This window comes from Phascolarctos cinereus, unplaced genomic scaffold (assembly GCF_003287225.1).
Source record: "Phascolarctos cinereus isolate Bilbo 61053 unplaced genomic scaffold, phaCin_HiC Scaffold_7;HRSCAF=346, whole genome shotgun sequence".
NCBI classification, from domain to species: Eukaryota; Metazoa; Chordata; class Mammalia; order Diprotodontia; family Phascolarctidae; genus Phascolarctos; species Phascolarctos cinereus.
Window position 1 is genome coordinate 90398321 of NW_027556180.1, and position 21026 is coordinate 90419346.

The following is a 21026-nucleotide window of genomic DNA, read 5'->3' on the forward strand; positions in this document are numbered from 1 at the left end:
ATTTTATTTTTAGTTACAAATTCTCTCCCTCCTTTCCCCCCTCCCTGCCATTGAGAAGGGAAGAAAAATAAACCCCATTACAAATATATATTGTCTTCTCAAGCAACTTTCCATATTAGCCATGTCAAGGAAGGAAGGAAAGAAGGGAGGAAGGAAGGAAGGGAGCAAAGATGGAAAGAAGGGAGGGAAGAAGGGAAGAAAAGAAGTGTGGAAGGGAGAGAAGAAGGAAGGGAGCAAAAAAGGGAAGAAGGAAGGAATGAAGGAAAGAAAGGAAAAAATGGAGAGGAAGGGAAGAAAATAGGTTTGGATCTATACTCTGCCTTCATCATTCCTCTCTCTGGAGATGGAAAGCATGCTTCATCATGTGTCTTTTGGAATTGTGGTAGGTTATTATGTTGATCAGTGTTCCTAAGTTGTTCAGAGTTGATTCTCCTCACAATGATGTTGTTATTGTATAAATTATTCTCCTGGTTCAGCTCACTTCACTTAGTTCAGCTCATACAAGTCTTCTCTGGTTTTTCTGGAACCATTCCCTTCATCATTTCTTACAGCCCAGTAATATTCCATTATATTCATGTGCCACAACTTGTTCAGCCATTCCCCAATTGATGGGCATCCCTTCAATTTCTGCTTCTTTACTGCCACAAAAAGAGCTGCTATAAATTTTTTGTACATATGAGTCCTTTTCCTCTTTATTCACTTTCTTTGGAGTATAGACCTAGTACTGGGAATTCCAGGTCAAAGGGTATATACAGTTTAATTGTTATTATTCAGTCATTTTCAGTCATGTCTGACTTTTCATGACCCCATTTGGGGTTTTCTTGGCAAATGTACTGGAATGGTGTGCCATTTCCTTCTCCAGCTCATTTTACAGATGAGGAAGCAGAGGCAAACAGATTTAAGTTACTTGCCCAGGGTCACACAGCTAGTAAGTGTCTGAGACCAGATTTAAACTCAGGAAGATGGGTCTTTCTGACTCCAGGCCCAACGCCGTGCACAATTTAATATAGCTAGCTCTAATTATTAAGAGGGCAGCTAGGTGACACAATGGAGGGCCAGGACTTCCCTTTGTGAAGTATTGGACATGACTGAAAAATGACTGAACAAAAACAAAAAAATTGTTAAGAAAATTAACTCCTGACATCAAGACTTAATTTGCTGCTATGTGACTTCCACTGATTGCTCCTAGCTCTGTCGTCTTAGTCCAAACAGAACAAATCTCATTCCACTTTCCCACATGATAACTGTCCAAATATTTGAAGACAACTGAACCTTCTACTCCCCACTCTAAAATCCACTTAATATCTCTGAACGTCAGTTTCCTAACCTGTAAAGTGCAGATAAGACCTGTAGTACTTACTAAGGGGTTTTGTTGCAGCTCAAATATATCAAGTGCTTTGTGAACCTTAAAGCAATACATAAATCTTGGTCATTAGGATAAATACTGGTACATAAAATATTTTAAATTATATCTTTTATACCTAGGATAAGACTGTTAATTTACCTCAGGACTAATTAGACTTTCATGTTTTGTCCTGTTTTACAGTTAATTACACATTGTTCTTATTCTTTGAATATCCCATGGTTCTTTTATAACTTACCTGGAACACAACTTAAAATTATACAGCATTTTCTCTCTAAAAATATATTACTACTTTGTTTCCTCCCCTTTAAAAGGGTCAGATTTTAGAGTAGTTTCAGTGCTATGCCATCTATAGCTTCTGTAGAAGACTCATTTCTGTAATGAAAACTATTTTTATATATTAAATACATTATGTTCTTTTTGCCTTACAGACTAAAGCAAGACATTTTTTCAGGGACTAGAATGAAGAGTAGAACTCTGAATGAATCTAGGATTGTTTTGACTATAAATATGCACCATTTGTGGGTGGAAATGAATAGTTTCTGAAAAACATAAAAGGATCCCTGGGTGTTGAAAGAGAAAACATGTTTATATACCAGACCCGGTGTCATATTGGAGGGAAGCAATTGAAGCCCCATTTGGCCTGGACTCTTTATGAGGGATGGGTAGCCTGCTTTGCTCACTAAAGTTATTCATCCATGAAAGTTAGCATGTGCCTAGGGCTCAGAGGATATTGGGCAGTAGGCCAAAGAAAATCGGGCAGTAGTCCTGAAAATAAATTGAATATGACCTACCTCTCCTTTCAATTTACTTTTTATTTGGTTTTAACGGGAATCTTATGTTGGTGGTGCAACTGTAGGTGTGACCGATACTGGCACAGTTGGGTTCTAGGGGGCAGTTGCAAGGGTTAGGAGGAGTTTGCAATGGAAAGTATGAGAAAGGCCAATGCAGATTGTACAGGTCAAATGTAATTGTTGGAGCCTTGGATGAGTTTCAAAAGCTATTTGCAAGGCTAGTCTAATCCAGTTCAAAATTAAATATAAATCCCCTTGTTAAAATGATTATGACATTGAATGCTAAATTCTATCTTAGAATACATCTTATAAAGGAGAGTATTATAAAAGAAGTAATTTGGCCTTTGGCAGAACTGTATTACCATTATATCTAGCCTTTTACATACATGATTGGTTTGTGGCTCTAATCTACATAGGTAGTTCTCCCATTGATCAGGATCACAATATATGCATACTTTCCCCTTCCCTGTAGAGGATTCACTCAAATGGTGGAGGCCTTCTTTTGAGTCTTTTAATATTTCTTGAACACTATAACAACAATTTGAACTTCCACATATCCTCTACTCATGAAAGATGACTGGTCAAACCTCTTTTTTTTCAGTCACACATGTCCTCAACAATGCCTTTTACCCCATTCCTTTTGTGTGGACCTTTGTTGATAACTTGTTGAACATATCTTATAGTGTCACTGGAAGAATATTTGCGATTTAAAATATGGGTTTTTGTGGCAGGCAGCAGATTGGTATCATTAAAAATACTCTGCTGGTTCTCAAAGGCAATTCAGGCTGCTCTTCTCTTCCTATTCCCTTGTGGACCTAGCTCATTTGTCCAGCTACAATGTCTGCCAAAATATAAGCACCAATGGACAAATTCATTAAGTTACTATACTAACTATGGTTTTAAAATCTGGGTGATAGGCATTCTTTATCCATTGGCTTTTTCTTGTTAACTTAATCTTTTTTAAAATCATCTTCAGTCTCACTGGCAAGGCCCCACAGGGTTTTCAGGCTTGAAATAATTAGCAAAATGGTAGGTATTTCCTAACCGAGAGTCTTGACCTTTTTTGTATCTTGGACCCTCTTCTGCAGTTTGATGAAGCATATTTACTCCTCAGAATATTGTTTTTAAATGCATAAGAAATCTAGTTTTAAAAAAGAAATCATTTTAAATACAATTATCAAAGTATTTTTTTAAAAGTTTACTCACCCTAGATTAAGAAATTCTGCCTAATGGGAGCATCTTGAGAACCTTACCATTTACAAGGAATTTTCCTTTTCTCCATACTTTGCAAAAAATATCCTCCATCATACTATTGAACTCCTTTGGCAAAGTGTATGTCTTCCTGTTTTAGGCTTTAGTTGTTGTACTCAGAGGATCATTGAACAGAGTTACCCGTTTGGTCACATGTATCAAGAAACCTTGAATGTTTTTGCCATATGTATAGGAGACACCTTGTTGGAGGAGAACCTTTAAGACTATGTTTTTCTCCAACATGTCAAATGCTTTAAAAAAAATCAGCAAACAACAAATGTAGCCTGTGTCTCTCAATCAAATGGCGTTTCTCCAGGAGAGCTACTAGCAAAATGAGAAGGATTAAGAGTCTTATTACAACAAGTATGGAGAATAGGGCAGGTTTTATAGTGACTGGCAAAGAGTGTGTGATATGTGTATGTTATTGCTATAGATACATGACTCTCATTTATGCTCAAACTGCAGGCTGGCTTCCTCCTAGAAGAAACAGCAGAAAGCTTTGAGGAATGCCTTATACTCTCCAGGTTATCCGGGAGAACTAAGTGATCCTTTAATAAAACTAAAGAAAGGTTTCAGTGGGAGAATGAAAAAGAAAATGGATCGAATAAAGCATCCCACAAATCCTGACCTCTCTGCAGGTTGAAGGGGAGAAGAATATCACTTAGAGGAGACAGGGAAGGAAAAAGGACTGCTGAAAATTAGGAACTAAGAAACTAATTTGACTCTCCTCTTGAAGAGGGAAGTTGCATATTCCAAAAAAGAATGCTTGGTCTCCAAGAAGTGACAGCGTATAGATTCACAGTTGTGCTGGCAGGGAGATGAGTAGTGAGAGTTGCTGACTTCCTACTGATGGGGATACTGAGGAAACTTTTAGTAGACCTGGTAGCACTAGCCTTTATAGCTTATGTATTCAAGACTGACAAGAATAACCTTCCAAGACCTACCAGACCATAAAACCATTGCCCATTTCTGGAGTATCCTGTAGTCACAAATGAAAGTGGCACAGGGAAACGAGAAGGCTTCCTACAGATGATCAATCAAGACCCCTCTGTTACCCTGGGCAAATCGCTTAACCTGGATGGCCTCACCAGAAAGAAAAGAAAAAAAAACCCTCAAGACTCCCAGAACATGGGTGGTATTTTCAACACTGTTACCCTTGGAAGTTAAGGGCTTTGGAAGGGAAAGGCAGATTTGAGAAAGGAACAGATATTTAAAGAAAACAGTATCTGAAAAGGAGGTTTGGATTTCTGTCCTTGGGCTTAAAATACAGGAATAACAGGTTTCTAACCTCATTAGCTGTATCTGGGAAAAAAGGCCATTATGTGCCTGGAGTTCTGCAAATCCTATCCAAAGGCGATAAAACTAGAAAGGGTGGGGAAAACCTACATATCATAAAGAGTAGCCACAGAATAGACCTAGTATAGCAGTAGAGATGAACAGAAATTCACAGGAGAGCAAATCCAAGCCACGAATAAAACCTATGTCTATACAAGTATGAACAAACAAATTAACTTGAGAGCCTAATGTGAAAAGGCTGTTGGGTTTGACATTGTACATTTGCAACTTGGGGTGTGACTTGTGGGATGAGATCCATAACTAGGCTACAACACTGGAATATTATGTCTTATTCAAAAGAAGTGGGATAGGTAAAAAGGAGAACAGAGAGGCATTGAATGTCAAGAAGTTATTCTAATTGGAAAAATTCCAGAACTAGATGGTAAGTGCTGTGGAGAGCATTTGGGTGAAAAGTTAATGGAGACAGAAATGGAAATGATGTTATCATCAGAATATATACCAGAGGCCACTTGTACCAAAAAAGGAATATATTGGAGTTTGAAAAGTAAATCACAAGCCAGGTAGTGAGGCACAGTATATTAGTAAAAGTGGATTTTAATTATCTGGACATCTGCTGAAGCTCTTGGTCCTTTGTCCCCTTTCCTTCTCCCCCTTCTTTCTCTCTGTCTCCTATTTCTATTTTTCTTTCTCCTTTTCCTTCTCTTCCTTCTGCATCTTTTTTCTTCCTCTTTCTCCTAATTTTCCTTCTCCTCTGTCTTCTTCTTTTCCTCCTCCTCCTTTTCTTCCTATTTTCCTTCTCCTCCTCTCTTTTCTTCTTCCTCTCCTTCTCTGTCTCCTTCTCCTCCTTCATCATCTTCTGCTCCTCCTCCTCCTCCTTTATCTCCTTCACTTTCTCTTTCTCATATATATAGAACAGCTAATAATTTCTTGATTTGCCTTCATGATAATTTCATCCTCTAAAAGGTTAGGGAACCAACATGAGTATATTCTTTTCTGGATCCAATGTTTATCACCAAAGAGCTTCTAGGTGCTAAAGAAAAAAATGAAAGCTAATGCAGACTTGGGTTTCACTGAGAGTCATAGTGTCCAGGACTACAGTGATGATACTCATGTTGTATGTTGCCCTTACAACATCTAAATTATCTTGTTGAGTTTTGGTTCTACCTTTTAGAAAGGACACTAGTAAGCTGTAGAATGGGTAGAAGAGGTGGAGGATTGTGATGGTCCTGCAATTCTTCCATATGATAGTCTGCCAAAAGAACTGAGGATTCTTAGCTCAGATAACAGGATGAGGCAAGTGGGCTCTCTAAGGATTTGAAAGACTGTCAGGAAGTAGAAGATTTAGACTTGTCTTGCTTGGCCCAAGGTGGAATTGGCAAAAAGGCAGATCCAGGCTTGATGCAAAGTAAAACTTCCTAGCCATTAGAGCAAAAGTGGAATGAATTGCCTCACAAGGTGGCTGGTATTTCCCTCTTGGAAGTCTTAAAGCAAAGTGATTGCATTGTATCCCCTGCTAGAGTGTAAGCTCCTTGAAAGCAAGGGCTGTCTCATTTTGGCATTTGTAGTCCCAGTACTTAGCATGGTTCCTGGTACAGAGTAAGTCCTTAATAAATGCTTGCAGATTGATAGATTGACTAAAATAGCCACAGGGATTCTGGTTTAGATGTGTTTTATAGTATATGACTCCCATGGTCCCTTCCAACTGTGAAATTTTCTGATTTGATCATTGTATGACTATGGAGATAATGATCCATTAAGACCATCATTTTCGAAAGACTGCCTGTTCATTTCTCCTGTTTTCCTCAAAGGTATCCCTGATATACATGTGTGTGTGTGTGTGTGTGTGTGTGTGTATACATATATATGTGTGTGTGTGTGTATTCACAAATATATTTTCATAAATATTTTGTAGACATGAAGCATTACTGATTTATTTTCAGCTTCCCTTTCAGTATAATAATATCTGTTCTTTTCTCCTCTTTTTCTTCTCTGGGATGTCTTGAAAATCAGTCCTCCAGTGCTTTTTTATCAAGGATTAACTTTCATACGATTTCTTCTCTGTGTGTTTGTTCAGGTCCTGACTTTATCTTAAGTGCCTAAAGTCATTAAAATGGCAGAGCCAAGATTCAGACCCCAATCTTCTTCCTGATTACAAATCTAGTATTCACTGTGGGACACCATGAGACTGCTTGTTATTCCTCACACTCAACAGACACTCCATCTCCAGGCTCTTTCCTTTTACACTGCCTGTTTCCCATGCCTGGAAAGCTGTCCCTCATCCCCTCCATTTCCTAGCTTCTCTGGCTTCCATTAAGACTCAGCTCAAATTCCCTTAGTGCCTTCCCTTTTTTGTTTGTTTGTTTGTTTTTGTTTTTAGGCAATTGGGGTAAAATGACTTGCCCAGCGTCATACAGCTAGTAAGTATCAAGTGTTTGTTCTGAGGCCAGATTTGAACTCAAGTCCTCCTGACTTCAGGGCTGGTGCTGTATGCACTGTGCCGCCTAGCTGCTCCTCTTAGTGCCTTTCCTATGAGACTGACTTCCATTTACTGTTTCTGTATATTATTTGCTTGTAGTCCCCTCCATTAGAATGTAAGCTCCTTGAAGGCAGAAACTGCATTTCTTTGGATCACCAGCATTTTCCCTAGGGCCTAGCACATAGGAAGTATTCTAGAAATGCTTGTTGGTTGACTGTGATTGTGTTTGGATATATTTATCATCATATACTTTTCCCTTGCTGCCATTTTGAGAGCCAATGACTTCTTCTGATAGGTCAGGATGGAGCTGTTGTATCTTCTCACCCATATACTCTCTTCCAATTTGTTATTGGTTTTGACCTTTGCTTCAACTAATTAGTTGACTTCATATAATTATTTTTTGTCTGTTAAAGTACATTGATTTTGGTTTTTGGGGTAATGTTTGGTGTTTGCCATATCTAGTCACTAAATGTTTATTTTTCATAGTTAAATTTTTAAATAAAGCCTTTCTCATGTGTCACTTCTGAGCAATAGACAAGACTCATCTTTTTGTTTTACTAATTCAAGTCTATATACTTAACCTATTTTTCACTCTTTGCTTGTGTATATCTTCACAAAGAAGTCATCATTCATCAAGGCATGTGTTGGCTTATTTTGTAGGAGCCAAACTACTTCATATAATTTTTCTATACCTTATTTCTCCACAACAGATGTTGGTTCATAGACTGCAATTATCTTTGTGGTAGGTTTCGTTTTGCTCTGTTTTGGTTGTGCTAATCTTGATTATAGGAGACAGTTTGACATAGGAAATAGATTTCTCCATTTAGAACCAGGAAGTCCTAGTTTCAGATCTTATCTTTGGTACTTACAACTTGTGTGACTATGAGTAAATCACTTAACTGCTTGAGTGTGCCTCAGTTTCCTCATCTGTAAAATTGAGATAATAATACCTTTAATACCTGCCTCTTGAGATTGTTGTGAGGTCAAAAGTCTATAAAGTGCTTTGCAAACTTTGAATTACTATATAAAAGTAATTACTGTAGAGTGAGATGACTGTATGTCATGTGATTGATGTTTTATGTTGCTTTGGTAGTAGTTCTCTTTTATCATCAGTTTTGCTATTATGCATCTTTTTATGGCTTCTCTTTATGGCTTCTGATTTTAATATGCTACTATAGCAATACAGAGGCATCTAGGTGGATCAGTGGATAGAATGTGGGTCTAGAGTCGGGAAGACCTAAGTTCAAATCAGACCTGCAACACTTATTAGCTGTGTGACCCTAGACAAGTCACTTAACTTCTGTTTGCCTTAATCCACTGGAGAAGGAAATGGCAAACCACTCCAGTCCCTCTCCCAAGAAAACCCCACAAATGGGGTCATGAAGCATTGGACACGGCTGAAACAACTGAACTACAACAAATAGGTTGATTAGTGATATACCACAAGTGGAGCTGCGAATGTACTGAAGGCACAGAGGTTTGGGTTGGGCAGTAGAAAATCTTGTGGCTACAGGCTTTACATAACAGTTACAAAGTATTGTGCTTCTTGTTCTGTCATACCAATGGCAGTTTCCAATATCAAGTGAATTACGTTATTTTCATTCTACATCTACCATAATAATGATGATAGTAATAATAACTCATTTATCCAATACTTTGAAGTTTACAAGTTTTGTTGTTGTTATTTTTGCCCAATGATCTTGTCAAGTGGGAGTACTAGTAGAATCATTCCTATTTTAATGAAGAAAAAAATTCAAATTAGGAGAAATGAGCTTTTCAAAGTCATGCAACTAATAAGTAGCAGAGCTGAAACTCCAAACTCAGGTGTTCTAACTCCAGTTGGAGGTGGGGGTATGGATGTTTCTACTGAAGGATGCCATCATTTATGTCATAAATGGTTGTTTTTTTAATGATCAAGAATTCCTTAAAAGCTTTGGTGATTCAGAAGGTAGGTGACCAGGAGAGCCAAAGGTTGACTTTTTTTCAAAAGACTTTGTAAAGGGAAAAAGAAAAGTCAGTTAACATTGTGTCGGAGGCCAAGGCATCACCTTGCTAGGTAGGGTGCTGGCATGCGTGTGGTTAGTTGTGGAAACATGTGGTTTTCACTATTTCAAAATTAATTACTTAATTACCCACCATTACAGAGGGATCCCAGGGTATATTAATGGAAAAGCTACACTCCAAAATGAAATAGTAATAATAATTAGCATTTACTATATTCAGAATCCTTTGTAAACTTTAATTTAACCTCCTCACATCTCAATAAGATAAGTAAATATCCCTAGGAATATTAGCCTCATTTTTAGTTAAGAAATAAGAAAACTAAGTCTTTCATAAATCTTAATTATTTATTATTAATGAACATTAGCACTGATTATCAATGAGAAAGGCAATTTTATATAATACTGGTCTGAAAGTCAGTATGGTCTGAGTTCTAATCCCATCTTAAACACTTACTTGCTAAGTGACCCAGGGACAATCATTTATCCTCTTTCACCCTCTGATTTCCTATCTATAAAATCAGGACAGTAATATTTCACAAGGTTGTTATGATGATCAAACTTATATGTATGTATGTATGTATGTATATGTGTGTACAAAAATGTATGTCTGTATAGTCAAAGATACATATATACACATGTGTGTGTTCAAAGATACATATACATACATACACATGCATATATGTGTGTATTTTATATATGTATATATACATTTTTATAAAGTGGTTTATAAACTTTAAGGTGATATATTAGTGTTAGCTATTATAAGTAATACAATGATAATGCAAAACGAATTAGTTATTCAATCAGAAGGAAATGATATACTGGAGGGAGAGGGGCATTTCACTAATTATAAGCCAATATTATCAAATGTAGTACCTTTCTTCCAAGGCCAGTGATTCCCAAACTTTGTAGATCTGTTCGTTTGATTTTCTTGCCTAGTGCAATAAACTGTACCTTGGCATCAATGTTAGAAGGCCTGAGTTCAAATCAAGCCCCTGCTACTTACTACCTTTATGATCTTGGCACAAGCCCTACTAAAGCATCATCTTAACTTCCCTGGACCTTTTGACCCAATGAGCCTATCCTACTCTTAAAAGCGATATATGCCATGCACTCCCATTTAAAATAAGAGTAAATTAATTTTGAATTTTTAAAAAAAGAATTTCAGTATGTCCATATAGATGACTGAAGAAACCCCAGTCTTTCATAAGACTATATTTGAAAAGCATTGCCCAAGCCATGGAAGATGTGTATGGGAGATTGTCATATAAGTTCCCTCAGTCACTCAACTAGGTGAACTTAAGGCAGAGAAAGGTACAGTGAATATCCTGGGTTACAAAGAGCGACAGGAATGTGGCCAGGATTAAACAATGAGGACTTCTGGTTGTCCAGTACTTTTTTCAGTGAAGCTATAAAAGGGACCTCTGGGATGGGCCAGGAGTTGGATTAGCTCAGACACACCAAGAAGCAGAAAATCAAGTGGCACCTAGGTATTCTGTTTCAAGTGGTCCTTTTGTTTAGGAGACTCCAGTCCCAATCTCCTTTGTATTGCTCTAATCATGAAAATGCTAACTATTAGCATAACACTTTGCACAGTAGAAAGCTAATACTGTTTTGAAAGCATTGTCTGAAAATGGCAGGTGTAGGCCAAGATGGCAACTGGCTTGGCATTAGTCCTACCTGCTACAAACGCTGATCTCCAAGGCTGCAAACCCTTCAGAGGCTTCACAATTGAAGATTTGTTGGACAGAAGGAAAAGGCAATGTATGCACACTTGGGTGCAAGTATAGCTAGCTTCCTGGACTGGGAATCTGGCCAACTCACTCCTGCTTTGAGAAATAAGTAAGATAAATAGTCACCTTGAGATGATCAAATGAAAGGGCTCCCACATCAGGGGTATTTGGGCATTTTAAATGAACAAATTTCAGTCTGTTTGTCTCTGCATATTTTGTAAAGATTCAAGCAGGAGTGAACTGAGAGGCTTTGTTGGGGCGGAATATAGATTTCGATGGCATTATGGATAGCTGAAGGGTAGAATTTAGGTACACCATTTCCTCTGCAATTAAATTTGTTTTATGTGGTGGGAGTTTCTTTGTCTGATGGCAGCCATTGCCTGTGTTAATTGATGCACAATATATAAGTGAGTCCTAGAGTCATATGGGTAACAGAGTTTAATTGCCTGGTGTAAAATATGTATACTGAGTACAATCTGCTACCACAGTGAACTGTTGTATGGATAAAGATAGTTTACCTTGATGGCAGCTTGTTTGAGGAAACTCTAAATGTCTCACATTTCCTACTAGTTGAGACAGTACTGCTTGCAACTTCATCAAGACAGTGGGAATGGTTTAGAACTTCCACTCAAACAGGTGAATCTTATGTTTCTATTTCTTGGCAACAAGTTCCTGCTACCAAAGCAATGAATAGTCTTGTAATAAACTGATAACCCCATTCTAGAAAGAGCCATTTCAAGAAGGCCAACTAGTACTTTAGACAGACCATGTAGTATCTAATTCTCAGGAATACATTGATGTTAATTAGTAGCGTATATATTTTTGGAGGAAAAAAAGGTTCCTAATATCAGTGAGTGGGAGAAGAAAAATATTTTTATTCAGTTGTTGGCTTGAAACCACTTAATATGCTATGTTTCACTCCTTTAAAATGACATGATTATCCTTCTAGTTTGAACCATTAAAAATATATCCACATATATTTCAAATTCAAAGAACATTCAGGCTAAGTCAAATTATGTCTCAGTTACAAGGATATTCCAACAGATAGTGAAAAACAAAGATATCTCCATAGCTCCCAGATAGACCCAAGACCTATTACGATGGAATATTCTCATCCTTTGTTCAGGATCTGGCATTATTTATTATTGCATTTCATTCGTTTTCCAGTTTCCACTTTAAAGTCTATAAAAAAAGTTTTTATATGGGTTATTTCATTTGAATCTCACAGCAACCCTGTGTAATAGGTACTATAGAGATTATTATCTTCATTCCACAGATGGGGAAAATGAGACTTGGAAAGTATAAGCAACTTAGTCACTCAGCTAGTAAGTTTCAGAGGTGCATATGGACCCAGGTCTTCCTGACTACAAATACACTTCCTGTTCTGTACTCCACGATGCTTTAGAGTGGCTTCTTTCTTTTTTTTATACTTTTCTAGCTCTTTTCATCTTTAAATACATTTTACAGGCAACTGTCCTCTAAACTTGCAGGATGACTGAGTTCTTAACATAAAAGCTAAATTCTCGCTCAGCCCACTCCATTGATGTGTATGTACATAGAGAAGGCTGCAGAGGAGCTGTGTCTAAGACCCCATTTGTGAAGATTTGTGAGCTGGAGGCAGGAAGCCTGACATCTTCACAAATGGTACTCTTCATCAATCTAGCACAGGGCATGGATGGGATAGTCCTTGGTTAGGGGTGCTTCACTGGACTCTTGCTAATGCTTGCTTGCCTGGAAGTGGGTTTCTTTTCATTTGCTTGTTTGTTTTGAAAAGACAGTGGTTATACCCTTGAAGGAGACTGGATATAGTTTCTTATCAGTCTTTTCCTCCCCTTTTTGTAGGGCCTGATGATCTCCTTGTGGACCCTGCACATACTAACCAAAGGGCTCCTGCACCTCCAGGTGTATATAATGCAATTGTAGATGAGCGTGGAGTTGAAAGTGTCAAAGAGCGGCCCAAGGAACTCACACAAATGATGGCTGCAGGTAAATATGATTTCCAAGAACACCTTAGCAATACCATCATAGGGCTTTTGTTGGGAATGTTTGCCTAGCCATGAAAATAAGCAATGACCCATGTTCTCTGGGGCCTAAAGGAAATCAGGTGGTGGGTCTCATAAAGGCTAGACATAGCATTAAATCAAATTGAACATGCCTAGCTTCTTTTCTTTCTTTTTCTTCCCCTTTTAAATTGGTGGGGATGGCAGGGGTTTGGGGGAAAGAGAAGGTGGTCATGGAAGTCTTTGTTTGTGAAGTTGAGCTCACAGGTGCTCTAGATCAGTAGACTCCAAAGTAGAAGCTGGAACCTCTGAGGGACCAAGGTAGAGCCTCAAGAAAGTTGTGACAGGACCTCAAAGGGTATGAGATACAATACAGATGAGTTGAATGAGTTGAACCCCTGCAATGCCCAGTCATCTGACTTGTCTCCAACACAACCACACCTATTATACTACAGCACTCCCTATTTCACCTTCACTCATTGTTGTACCAAAATGCAACCTGTCCACTTTGGGAACTGGTATTGGTCCCTCAGGGAAGTTATAACCTAACCCAAATTGAGCACCCACAGCAGTAGCTTTTCAAACGCACAGTGGAAAAATTCTGCTTGCTTCCTCGACCCTGATAAAAGGTATAAGATGAGTTTGGAGACCACTCCTCTTCATGTAGACACTTGAGTTCCCCCTTGAGTTTGAAGAAGAGGGAGCATTGACTTTAAAAAAAATGTAAAAAAGGGCATCGGGACCAATTCAAATGAAATATTCTGAACAGAATTTTAGTGTTGATAACTATTTGTAAAACTCTCAGTCTCTGAGAAGCACCCGTTCCAAAAATACATGTCTGTAAACCAATGACTTTATTTTTAGTCTGATAATCGAGTCAACTTCAGAAAGAGAGAAAATATCTCTGCTTTTCTTAGCATAATAATTCATATGCCCTATCCTGCCTGGTCCTCCTAGCAACACTCTGAAGCGATGCAGTGTATAGAGGACTGGCTTTGGTGTCCCCATTTTACAGATGAGGACACTGGGGAGCATAAAGGGGCAGCAATTTCCTCAAGGTGGCAGATATTGGAAAGAAAACTTGGGTTTTCCGACTTTCAAATCTGCTCCTTTATTTTACTTTTTTGCTTCGACACGGCTGCTTCCCTGCAACTTAACTAATGTTGTTTCACCAGAAGAAGAAAGTGCTTTTCTCCTCTTTTCCAGGGGTGCCACGGTAATAGCTTGTTGTGTATAATATAAACTACATGTCATTAAGTTCCTTCTCAGAACGCATTTAGAAACTCTTTCTGTTTATGTCTGGGGAAAGTGTTGCTATAGATTACAGTGCTTTATTTTTTGGTGGTATGGGGATGTGGTAAATGAAGCCTCACATCTCTGGAAACATCATTTCCTTTAAAACAAACATTCTTGCCTGTTGACTCCAACTTATAATTTGTTTGTTGTTATTGTTTTTCCCCCCCTGCAGCAGCTGATGGTTTGGGAAGTATAGCAATAGATACGACACAGCTGAACATGTCCGTTACCGATCCAACAGCGTGGGCAACTGCCATGAATAACTTGGGGATGGTGCCAGTGGGCCTAGCAGGGCAGCAGCTTGTGTCAGGTAAGCCCTGGGGCAGGTAGGAGTGCAGAAGCCTTTATTATCTCTTGTGTCGTCACCGGTGTTTTAGGAGGTGATGATGGGGACTGCCAATAGCTGGAAACACGGCTGCAGAAAAAAGAAGCCCCTTCCTGATCATTGGTCTCATCTGCACAGTGGCCCCACAACACTGAGACTGTCTTTTGGTTTATGGGTATGTTGTATGTATCTCATTACTATGGTGGTCTGCCCCAATCTGTGTAGTTTCTCAGACAGAGGCCTTCAGTTTCCATCCCCCCACCTCCTATCTCCGATGGCTGCATTACATCCTAGTCAGCCTTCCGCTGTGGGTCTGTAGTTGTCTATGGTTACAGCTCTTTTTTTTTTGAAGTTAGTTGCAGTAAAGAGTATTGGAATAAAGATGCTATAGACATTTTCCGTTGAGGAAGAATTCAGCAGGGTATAAGTGGATGCCAAGCTGACCTCTGAGATGGGAAGATCTGGGTTTGAGTCTACCAATGCCAAGTATTGGTCATGTGACCCTGGGCAAGTCATTCTCTGTTCTGGAAAAGGTGCACATTTACATTGGTAAAGTAAGTTCCCTGCCAGGATCTCTCTTTCCTGATATAGAACTGGTATAAAAAAAGTCTTGATTCAATTCATCCAGTATTTACTGAATATTTGTTATGTCCAAGACTGTCCTTTGTGCCATGTGTGCTTCAAGGAGCTGGTTCATGCTCTTAAGGATTTTGCACATCCTCGCATAGACAAAACTACTACTTAGAAAACTGTTGCTTCACTGTTTCACTGTATCTGAAAGGCATATGGGTACTCCCTCCCTCCACTGCTTATGCCACGCCAACCCAGAAATCATCTCTAGCAGAACTATTCAAGTTGCCAGAGATCTTTGTCTAGTTCTTTTCATGTTGTGTGAGGACAGGTGTGACAAGGAGGCACATGTCCAGGGAATGTGTTGTATACTGATAGGAGGTCAGTTCCCTGTGAAGAATTATCAAATTACCAACCAGCAGGCCTCCTTACTCTAAGCTGAGAATGCAGCTTGGGTGATTTTAAAACAGAGAGATATAGAACTCAAGAAAAAATTTCTTTCTTTCTTTTTATTTTTTTGAGCATTGGTCCTTGGAAAGAGTTCTCTAATAGCTTGGGATATCTGTAAAATGGGCATTTCCCTTTTTAAGTTGATGCTGTGAAATAATGTTCAGAGAAGATAAATTAGATGAGAAAAGAGAGGCAAGAAAGGCATTAAAGAGAGAAAAAAAAAGAAAGGAAAGGAAGAAAGATGAGAAGAAGAAAATTAGTTTATTCATGTTAGCATCTCATAATCTGTACAAAAGATAGTCCTTAGTGGCAGTACAAAAAAAATACCATTTGTCTGATCTGCAAAATAATCTAAGGATGTGTGTGTGTGTGTGTGTGTGTGTTGTGTATACTACCAAGGTGCAGGTAAATCCACAGCTTTCTTCTCTCCTCAGTTCTAGTATCTACAAATGAAAATGTCCATGGTTGGGGGTCCCCTCTGACCACATGTTACCTAGGCCCTTTAATCTCACCAGACCTTTCCTTCATTGAATTAGTAAGTGGAAATTTTCTTCTTTGCCCTCCAAATTTTTCCAGCCTCCTAATTGAAATATTAATAGGTTGGAAATTACTTTAATCTTCCCAACCACTCCTACTCCCTCTCTGTTCCCTGAATACTTTGTGTCTTCTGGAGTAAACCATATCCTCAACAATTCATTATTTTTTCCTATGGTTCTGAGACTTCTGACGTTTTAACCATGACCAATTTATGATTTTCCCAACAACTTACCATGAAAAGAATTACAGCCCTGCTCGTTATAGAAGATTTACCATGTCTGCAGTGAATTACATTCTCTATCTCCTGTATTAGCCAAACTGCTTAAACTGTCTCTGAACCTTTTGGGGTCTGACTTGGCTCTTTCATTATTTCCCGGACCTCCAAGTATTTTATATGTAACCTGCTTTCTTTGATGCCATCTAGCCACATTTGTTTAAGTTTAAAAAAATGGAAATCCTTGTACAATCTCAGGATGGAATTCTTTTCACATTCCTTTTTCTTTAGCATTGCCTATATTTGGTCCCTTTCCATATAACCAGAGCTCACCTAAGCTTGTTAATTGGCTTTTCAAAAATAAAATGTTAGATGTAATGACAAAGAAAGGGACAGTTATTTCCATAGGAGGAATGTTATAGTATAACAAGATTATAGCTGGGTTTCATCACAGATATTATGGCAAATTAAGGATTTTATTGCACAATGACTTTGGCTGAGGCAAGGTCATATAAGTTTTGTGAATAGATCCAGAATTCTTGAGGTAGGTTGCTGCTTTTTATTCACAACCTCCCATGATATATTCAGTTGTCCAGTTCATGAATCAGGGACTGATTGATAACGGTGGATAGAAGAAGGTTTTTAACCTTTTTTGTGTCATTGTGGCGGTCTGGTGAAGCCTGGTGAATCTCTTTTCAGAATAATGCTTTTAAATACATAAAATAAAATACATAGAATTGACAAGGAAAATAGAGTTTATATATATGCATATATGTACACACATATAATACATGTATATGTGTATGTATAGGTATACATGTGTATACCTAGACATGTGTGCATACATGCATGCATTAATGTGATGTTCAGGGACGCCAGGATAAGAACCTCTTATATAGAGGGATGCTTACATCCTCTACTACTTTTTAGGAATTTGCTCAAAGGATTGTCCTTGCTGAGAAACAATCACGTCTTTATTAGTCCAAGAAAAATACCTTCCAGACCATCCCAATTTTCTTCTGTTACTTGAATCATTGATGGAAGCCCAAGTGAAAACACAGTCAACCATAACTGGTTCTTTTTGAATATGTTCAAGAATGGTTCTGGGAATTTTAAAGTATTTTTAGAAAGCCATCCTCAAAATAACAAAAGCTGTTATTGAGCTTCTGAGTAATACTTTTCAGTGCATGGTATTTGACAAATGTGAAGTTCTTTAAGGGGGGCTTTTTGACCTTGAATAGCTACTGCCCATGGATGACATCATCAATGGAAATGCTTGGCATAAGCTATAAGATATTCTTCATCAGTTCTTTAAAAAAAGCATAAAGAGAAGCTTTGTTTATCTTTCTTTACTGTGGGATGGAGAATATCAATTTTTTGTGGTTCTATATTGTACTGTGAATCCTTCCTCTCTCCCGCCCCACATAAACATTGTTTCTACCATATTGACCTTTTAGTCTTACAATATAAATTGTAATTTCTCATCTCCTCTCTAACAGATGTTTAATTGTTTAATGCTATGTCATATCCTGTGTATTTGTCCTGCATTGTGAACTATAGGAATGACACTTCTCTCCCTGTTGAAATTGTCTTGCATACACACATGTGCGTATGTATGTGTATATGTATACATATGTAATATGTGCATGCATAGTACACATGTGTGTATATATATGCCTATAGATATACACATCTGTATATGCACATACATATAGACATGTAGGTCTATAAGCATACACACAGGTGTGAAACAATACCAGTGAAGGTGATTTCATTTTCTGGTCTTTCCTCTGTCAGATCATCATGGATGCAGTTTGGTACCAGTGACTAATCAATTCTAAACGTGGCTAATCTTTTAAATACCAGTCTGATGTTATCTATACACAATTTAATCTTTTATCTATTGGTGCTATAAAATTGAATTTTTGGTCTGGGCAAATGTCAAAGTCTTTCATTTGTAAAGAGAGACTCTTGTTAATAATTGTGTTATGTCTTCTCTGCCTCTATATCTTTCTTTCCACTTGTTATTCATTGGCATTTTCTGTTCTTGTAATAGCTCATTCTTGCATTATGGATTCTCCGTGTTACATGCATGCATTCATATAATACAGTCAGGCTGAAAATTATCCAAAAGAATGCCCTTTAATAATACAACCCTCGTGTAAGGGGTTCAAGGAGAAGAGAATATGGCATATTTAAAAAAAACAAATTACTTCCAAGGCATGGATTTTCATTGTATTTAGATAGGACCTATTTTCTGGCTATGTGGCCTGCCTGCTTGGTATGTTGATGATAGGAAGCCCCTCTGCTAAAAAGCTTTTCTCCTGTTGACCATAGAAATTTCACCATTATTGATTCATTCCTCTGAATTGCATCACTTGTCTCCTAGGATCCTCTGAAATATGTCTCTCTCTCTCTCTCTCACCCTCTCACAAACACACCCCTTCATATAATTCAGTCTCATTTGCCTTCCTCAGGATTTGTTAATCTAATCTTTCTTCCTTGGGTAACTAGACAGGCAGAGGCAATAGAGCTCTTTGGGCTTCTGCTGGAGTATGGACATACCGTACAAGAGTAAGGGGCAAAGAGAAATGGTGAGGACAAATGGAAGGGCCAAAGATAAACCTTATATGATCATAGATTTAAATTTTAGTGATTACCTAGTTTGGGATTCTTAACTTTTTTGTGTGACAGACCTATTAGGCAGTCTGGGGAAGCCTATGAACCTCTCCTCAGAATAATATTTTTAAATGCATACAATAAAATACATAGGATTGCAAATGAGATCAGTGATATTGAATTATCAAAATATATTTTTAAAAAACACACATAAGTTCACAGACCTCAGATTAAGAACCCCTGATCTACTTCAACTTCCAGATTTTACAGATGAGAATACTGAGCCCCAGATGCCTCAAGTCACATAGATATGAAGTTTCAGAGCTGAGATTTGAACCCTGTGCTCTGGTTCCAAATCCAGGGCTTTGTGCTGTTGCTTGCTGACTCTCATCTCAGCATTTCTGTCACATTTTGCCACGGGCCAGTGCTGGCTTTGGACTGTCTTTGAAAAATAAATAAATATCATTAGTTAGAACTTTTTCACTTTAGGTTGGATTTCAGAGGAGAATTTTATTATATGAAGTTGAATACCAGAAAATGGATTTAAATATTTAATTCTTTGTGACTCTAATCTTGGTTAGAAATTCTCTTTGAAGTGGAGGGCTCTTCCCAAAGATTCCTAGGCTTAGAGTTTGGAATCCAGAGATACTAGACTCTACTATCTGGAGAATACCCAGGAGGAGATTAGTGGTATCAGGTAGACTGCTATGAATTAGTGATGGCTATCTGGCTTTCAAGTCCCTGAATATGATTTAGCAGGGCCATAAATACAGTAAAGGGGGGTAGGTTTCAATGTTCAAAAAAAAAAAGGGAAATCTCACAGAAAGTAGCAGCCAAATGGAGCTTTTTAATCATGAAAACAGAGAAGATGAATTAGGCTCATTGCATAAATCCAATCAAGTAAAAGAGCAGAATTGGAAGCAAGGAAATACAGAACTAACAGGATTTCAGTTGAATATAACTCCACTGTAACATAAGACCTATACGGCTTCCCAGCAGAAACGTCAGACCTTTTTTTGCCTCTGACGTCCTGCTTAAAAAGCACCTTCATTGTTATGAACTCTCAGAAGTGGGGGAGGAGGGAAGAGAGGGAAAGGAGGAGAAAATGTAGCAAGAAAAAGAGTAAAAGAGGTATCCTTTGGACATAGGCAACATGACAAGAGGAAGAATCAGCTTTTGTAAGTGGCCAAGCCTGTTCATGTGGATCAGACAACCTTTGCTGTGCATGCCCAAAGCAATAAAATAAATAAGACTCGAATGGGGTCATGAAGAGTCAGACATGCCTGATCGACTAAACAACAAAGAGCACACAGTATCCATTCCCCACCCTTCGTAGAATAAAGAAACTTGGAAGCAAGAAAAGTTTAATTTTTTTTGTCTTTAATTTTTGTGCACGTCTGGCACAGTGCCTCAAATACAGTAAATGCTTGAGAAAGTTCTGTGGAATGATTGGTTGAAATTTCCATTGAATTCAACTGAACTTTGCTGAACATTATCTCATATGATTCTCACAACACTGAGAACTGAGTTGGTAGTGAATGCATTATCACCCCTGTTTTTCAGATGAAGAAATGCCAAAGTCCAGACAGGTCAATACAGCTCAGTAAAAAGTTGAACTGGGACTTGAGCCCAGGTCTTCTGATTCCAAGTTCGGTGTACTTTCCACTGTATTCTTTCCACACTGTCTAATTTAAAAAGTTAAGCAAGCTGGGTAGCAAGCACCTTAGAGCATGAAGAGTTAATTCAACTCAGTCATTTACTCAGTCTCACTAGAGACTATTTTTCAAGGATATCTCTCTGTCTTGGAATATATAATGGCACTGAACTGGGATTTCATCTTTCTCCAGATTCTATGCACAGACCCTGATTTTGGCTTATTTTTATCTGTGTGACTCTGAGGAAGTCGCAGCCTCTTTGAGCCTGTTTCTCATTTCTAAATTGATTGGGTTGGATTAGATGACCTTCAAGCTTTTTTCCAGCTCCATATCCAGTGCTCTAACCAATTGATAAGGAATTCTGGAGAAATTTGATAAAAAAATGGAAGAAGTCCAAGGTGTATGTCAACCAGAGGAGACTTTGAAAGGCTAACAGAAATGGAG

At 38.1% G+C, this 21026-nt stretch overlaps 1 protein-coding gene across 3 annotated transcripts in view; it reads left to right on the forward strand.

The window, feature by feature from the left end:
- ENOX1 (ecto-NOX disulfide-thiol exchanger 1) overlaps positions 1–21026 on the forward strand; it is a 677866-nt gene that overhangs the window by 409188 nt on the left and 247652 nt on the right. For all 3 annotated transcript variants that reach the window (XM_078147594.1, XM_020971657.2, XM_020971652.2), the window contains 2 exons: positions 12759–12902; positions 14385–14522. In XM_078147594.1, coding sequence (XP_078003720.1) covers positions 12890–12902; positions 14385–14522 — 151 coding nt within the window. In that variant the 5' untranslated portion in view covers positions 12759–12889. The remainder of the gene's footprint in view (positions 1–12758; positions 12903–14384; positions 14523–21026) is intronic.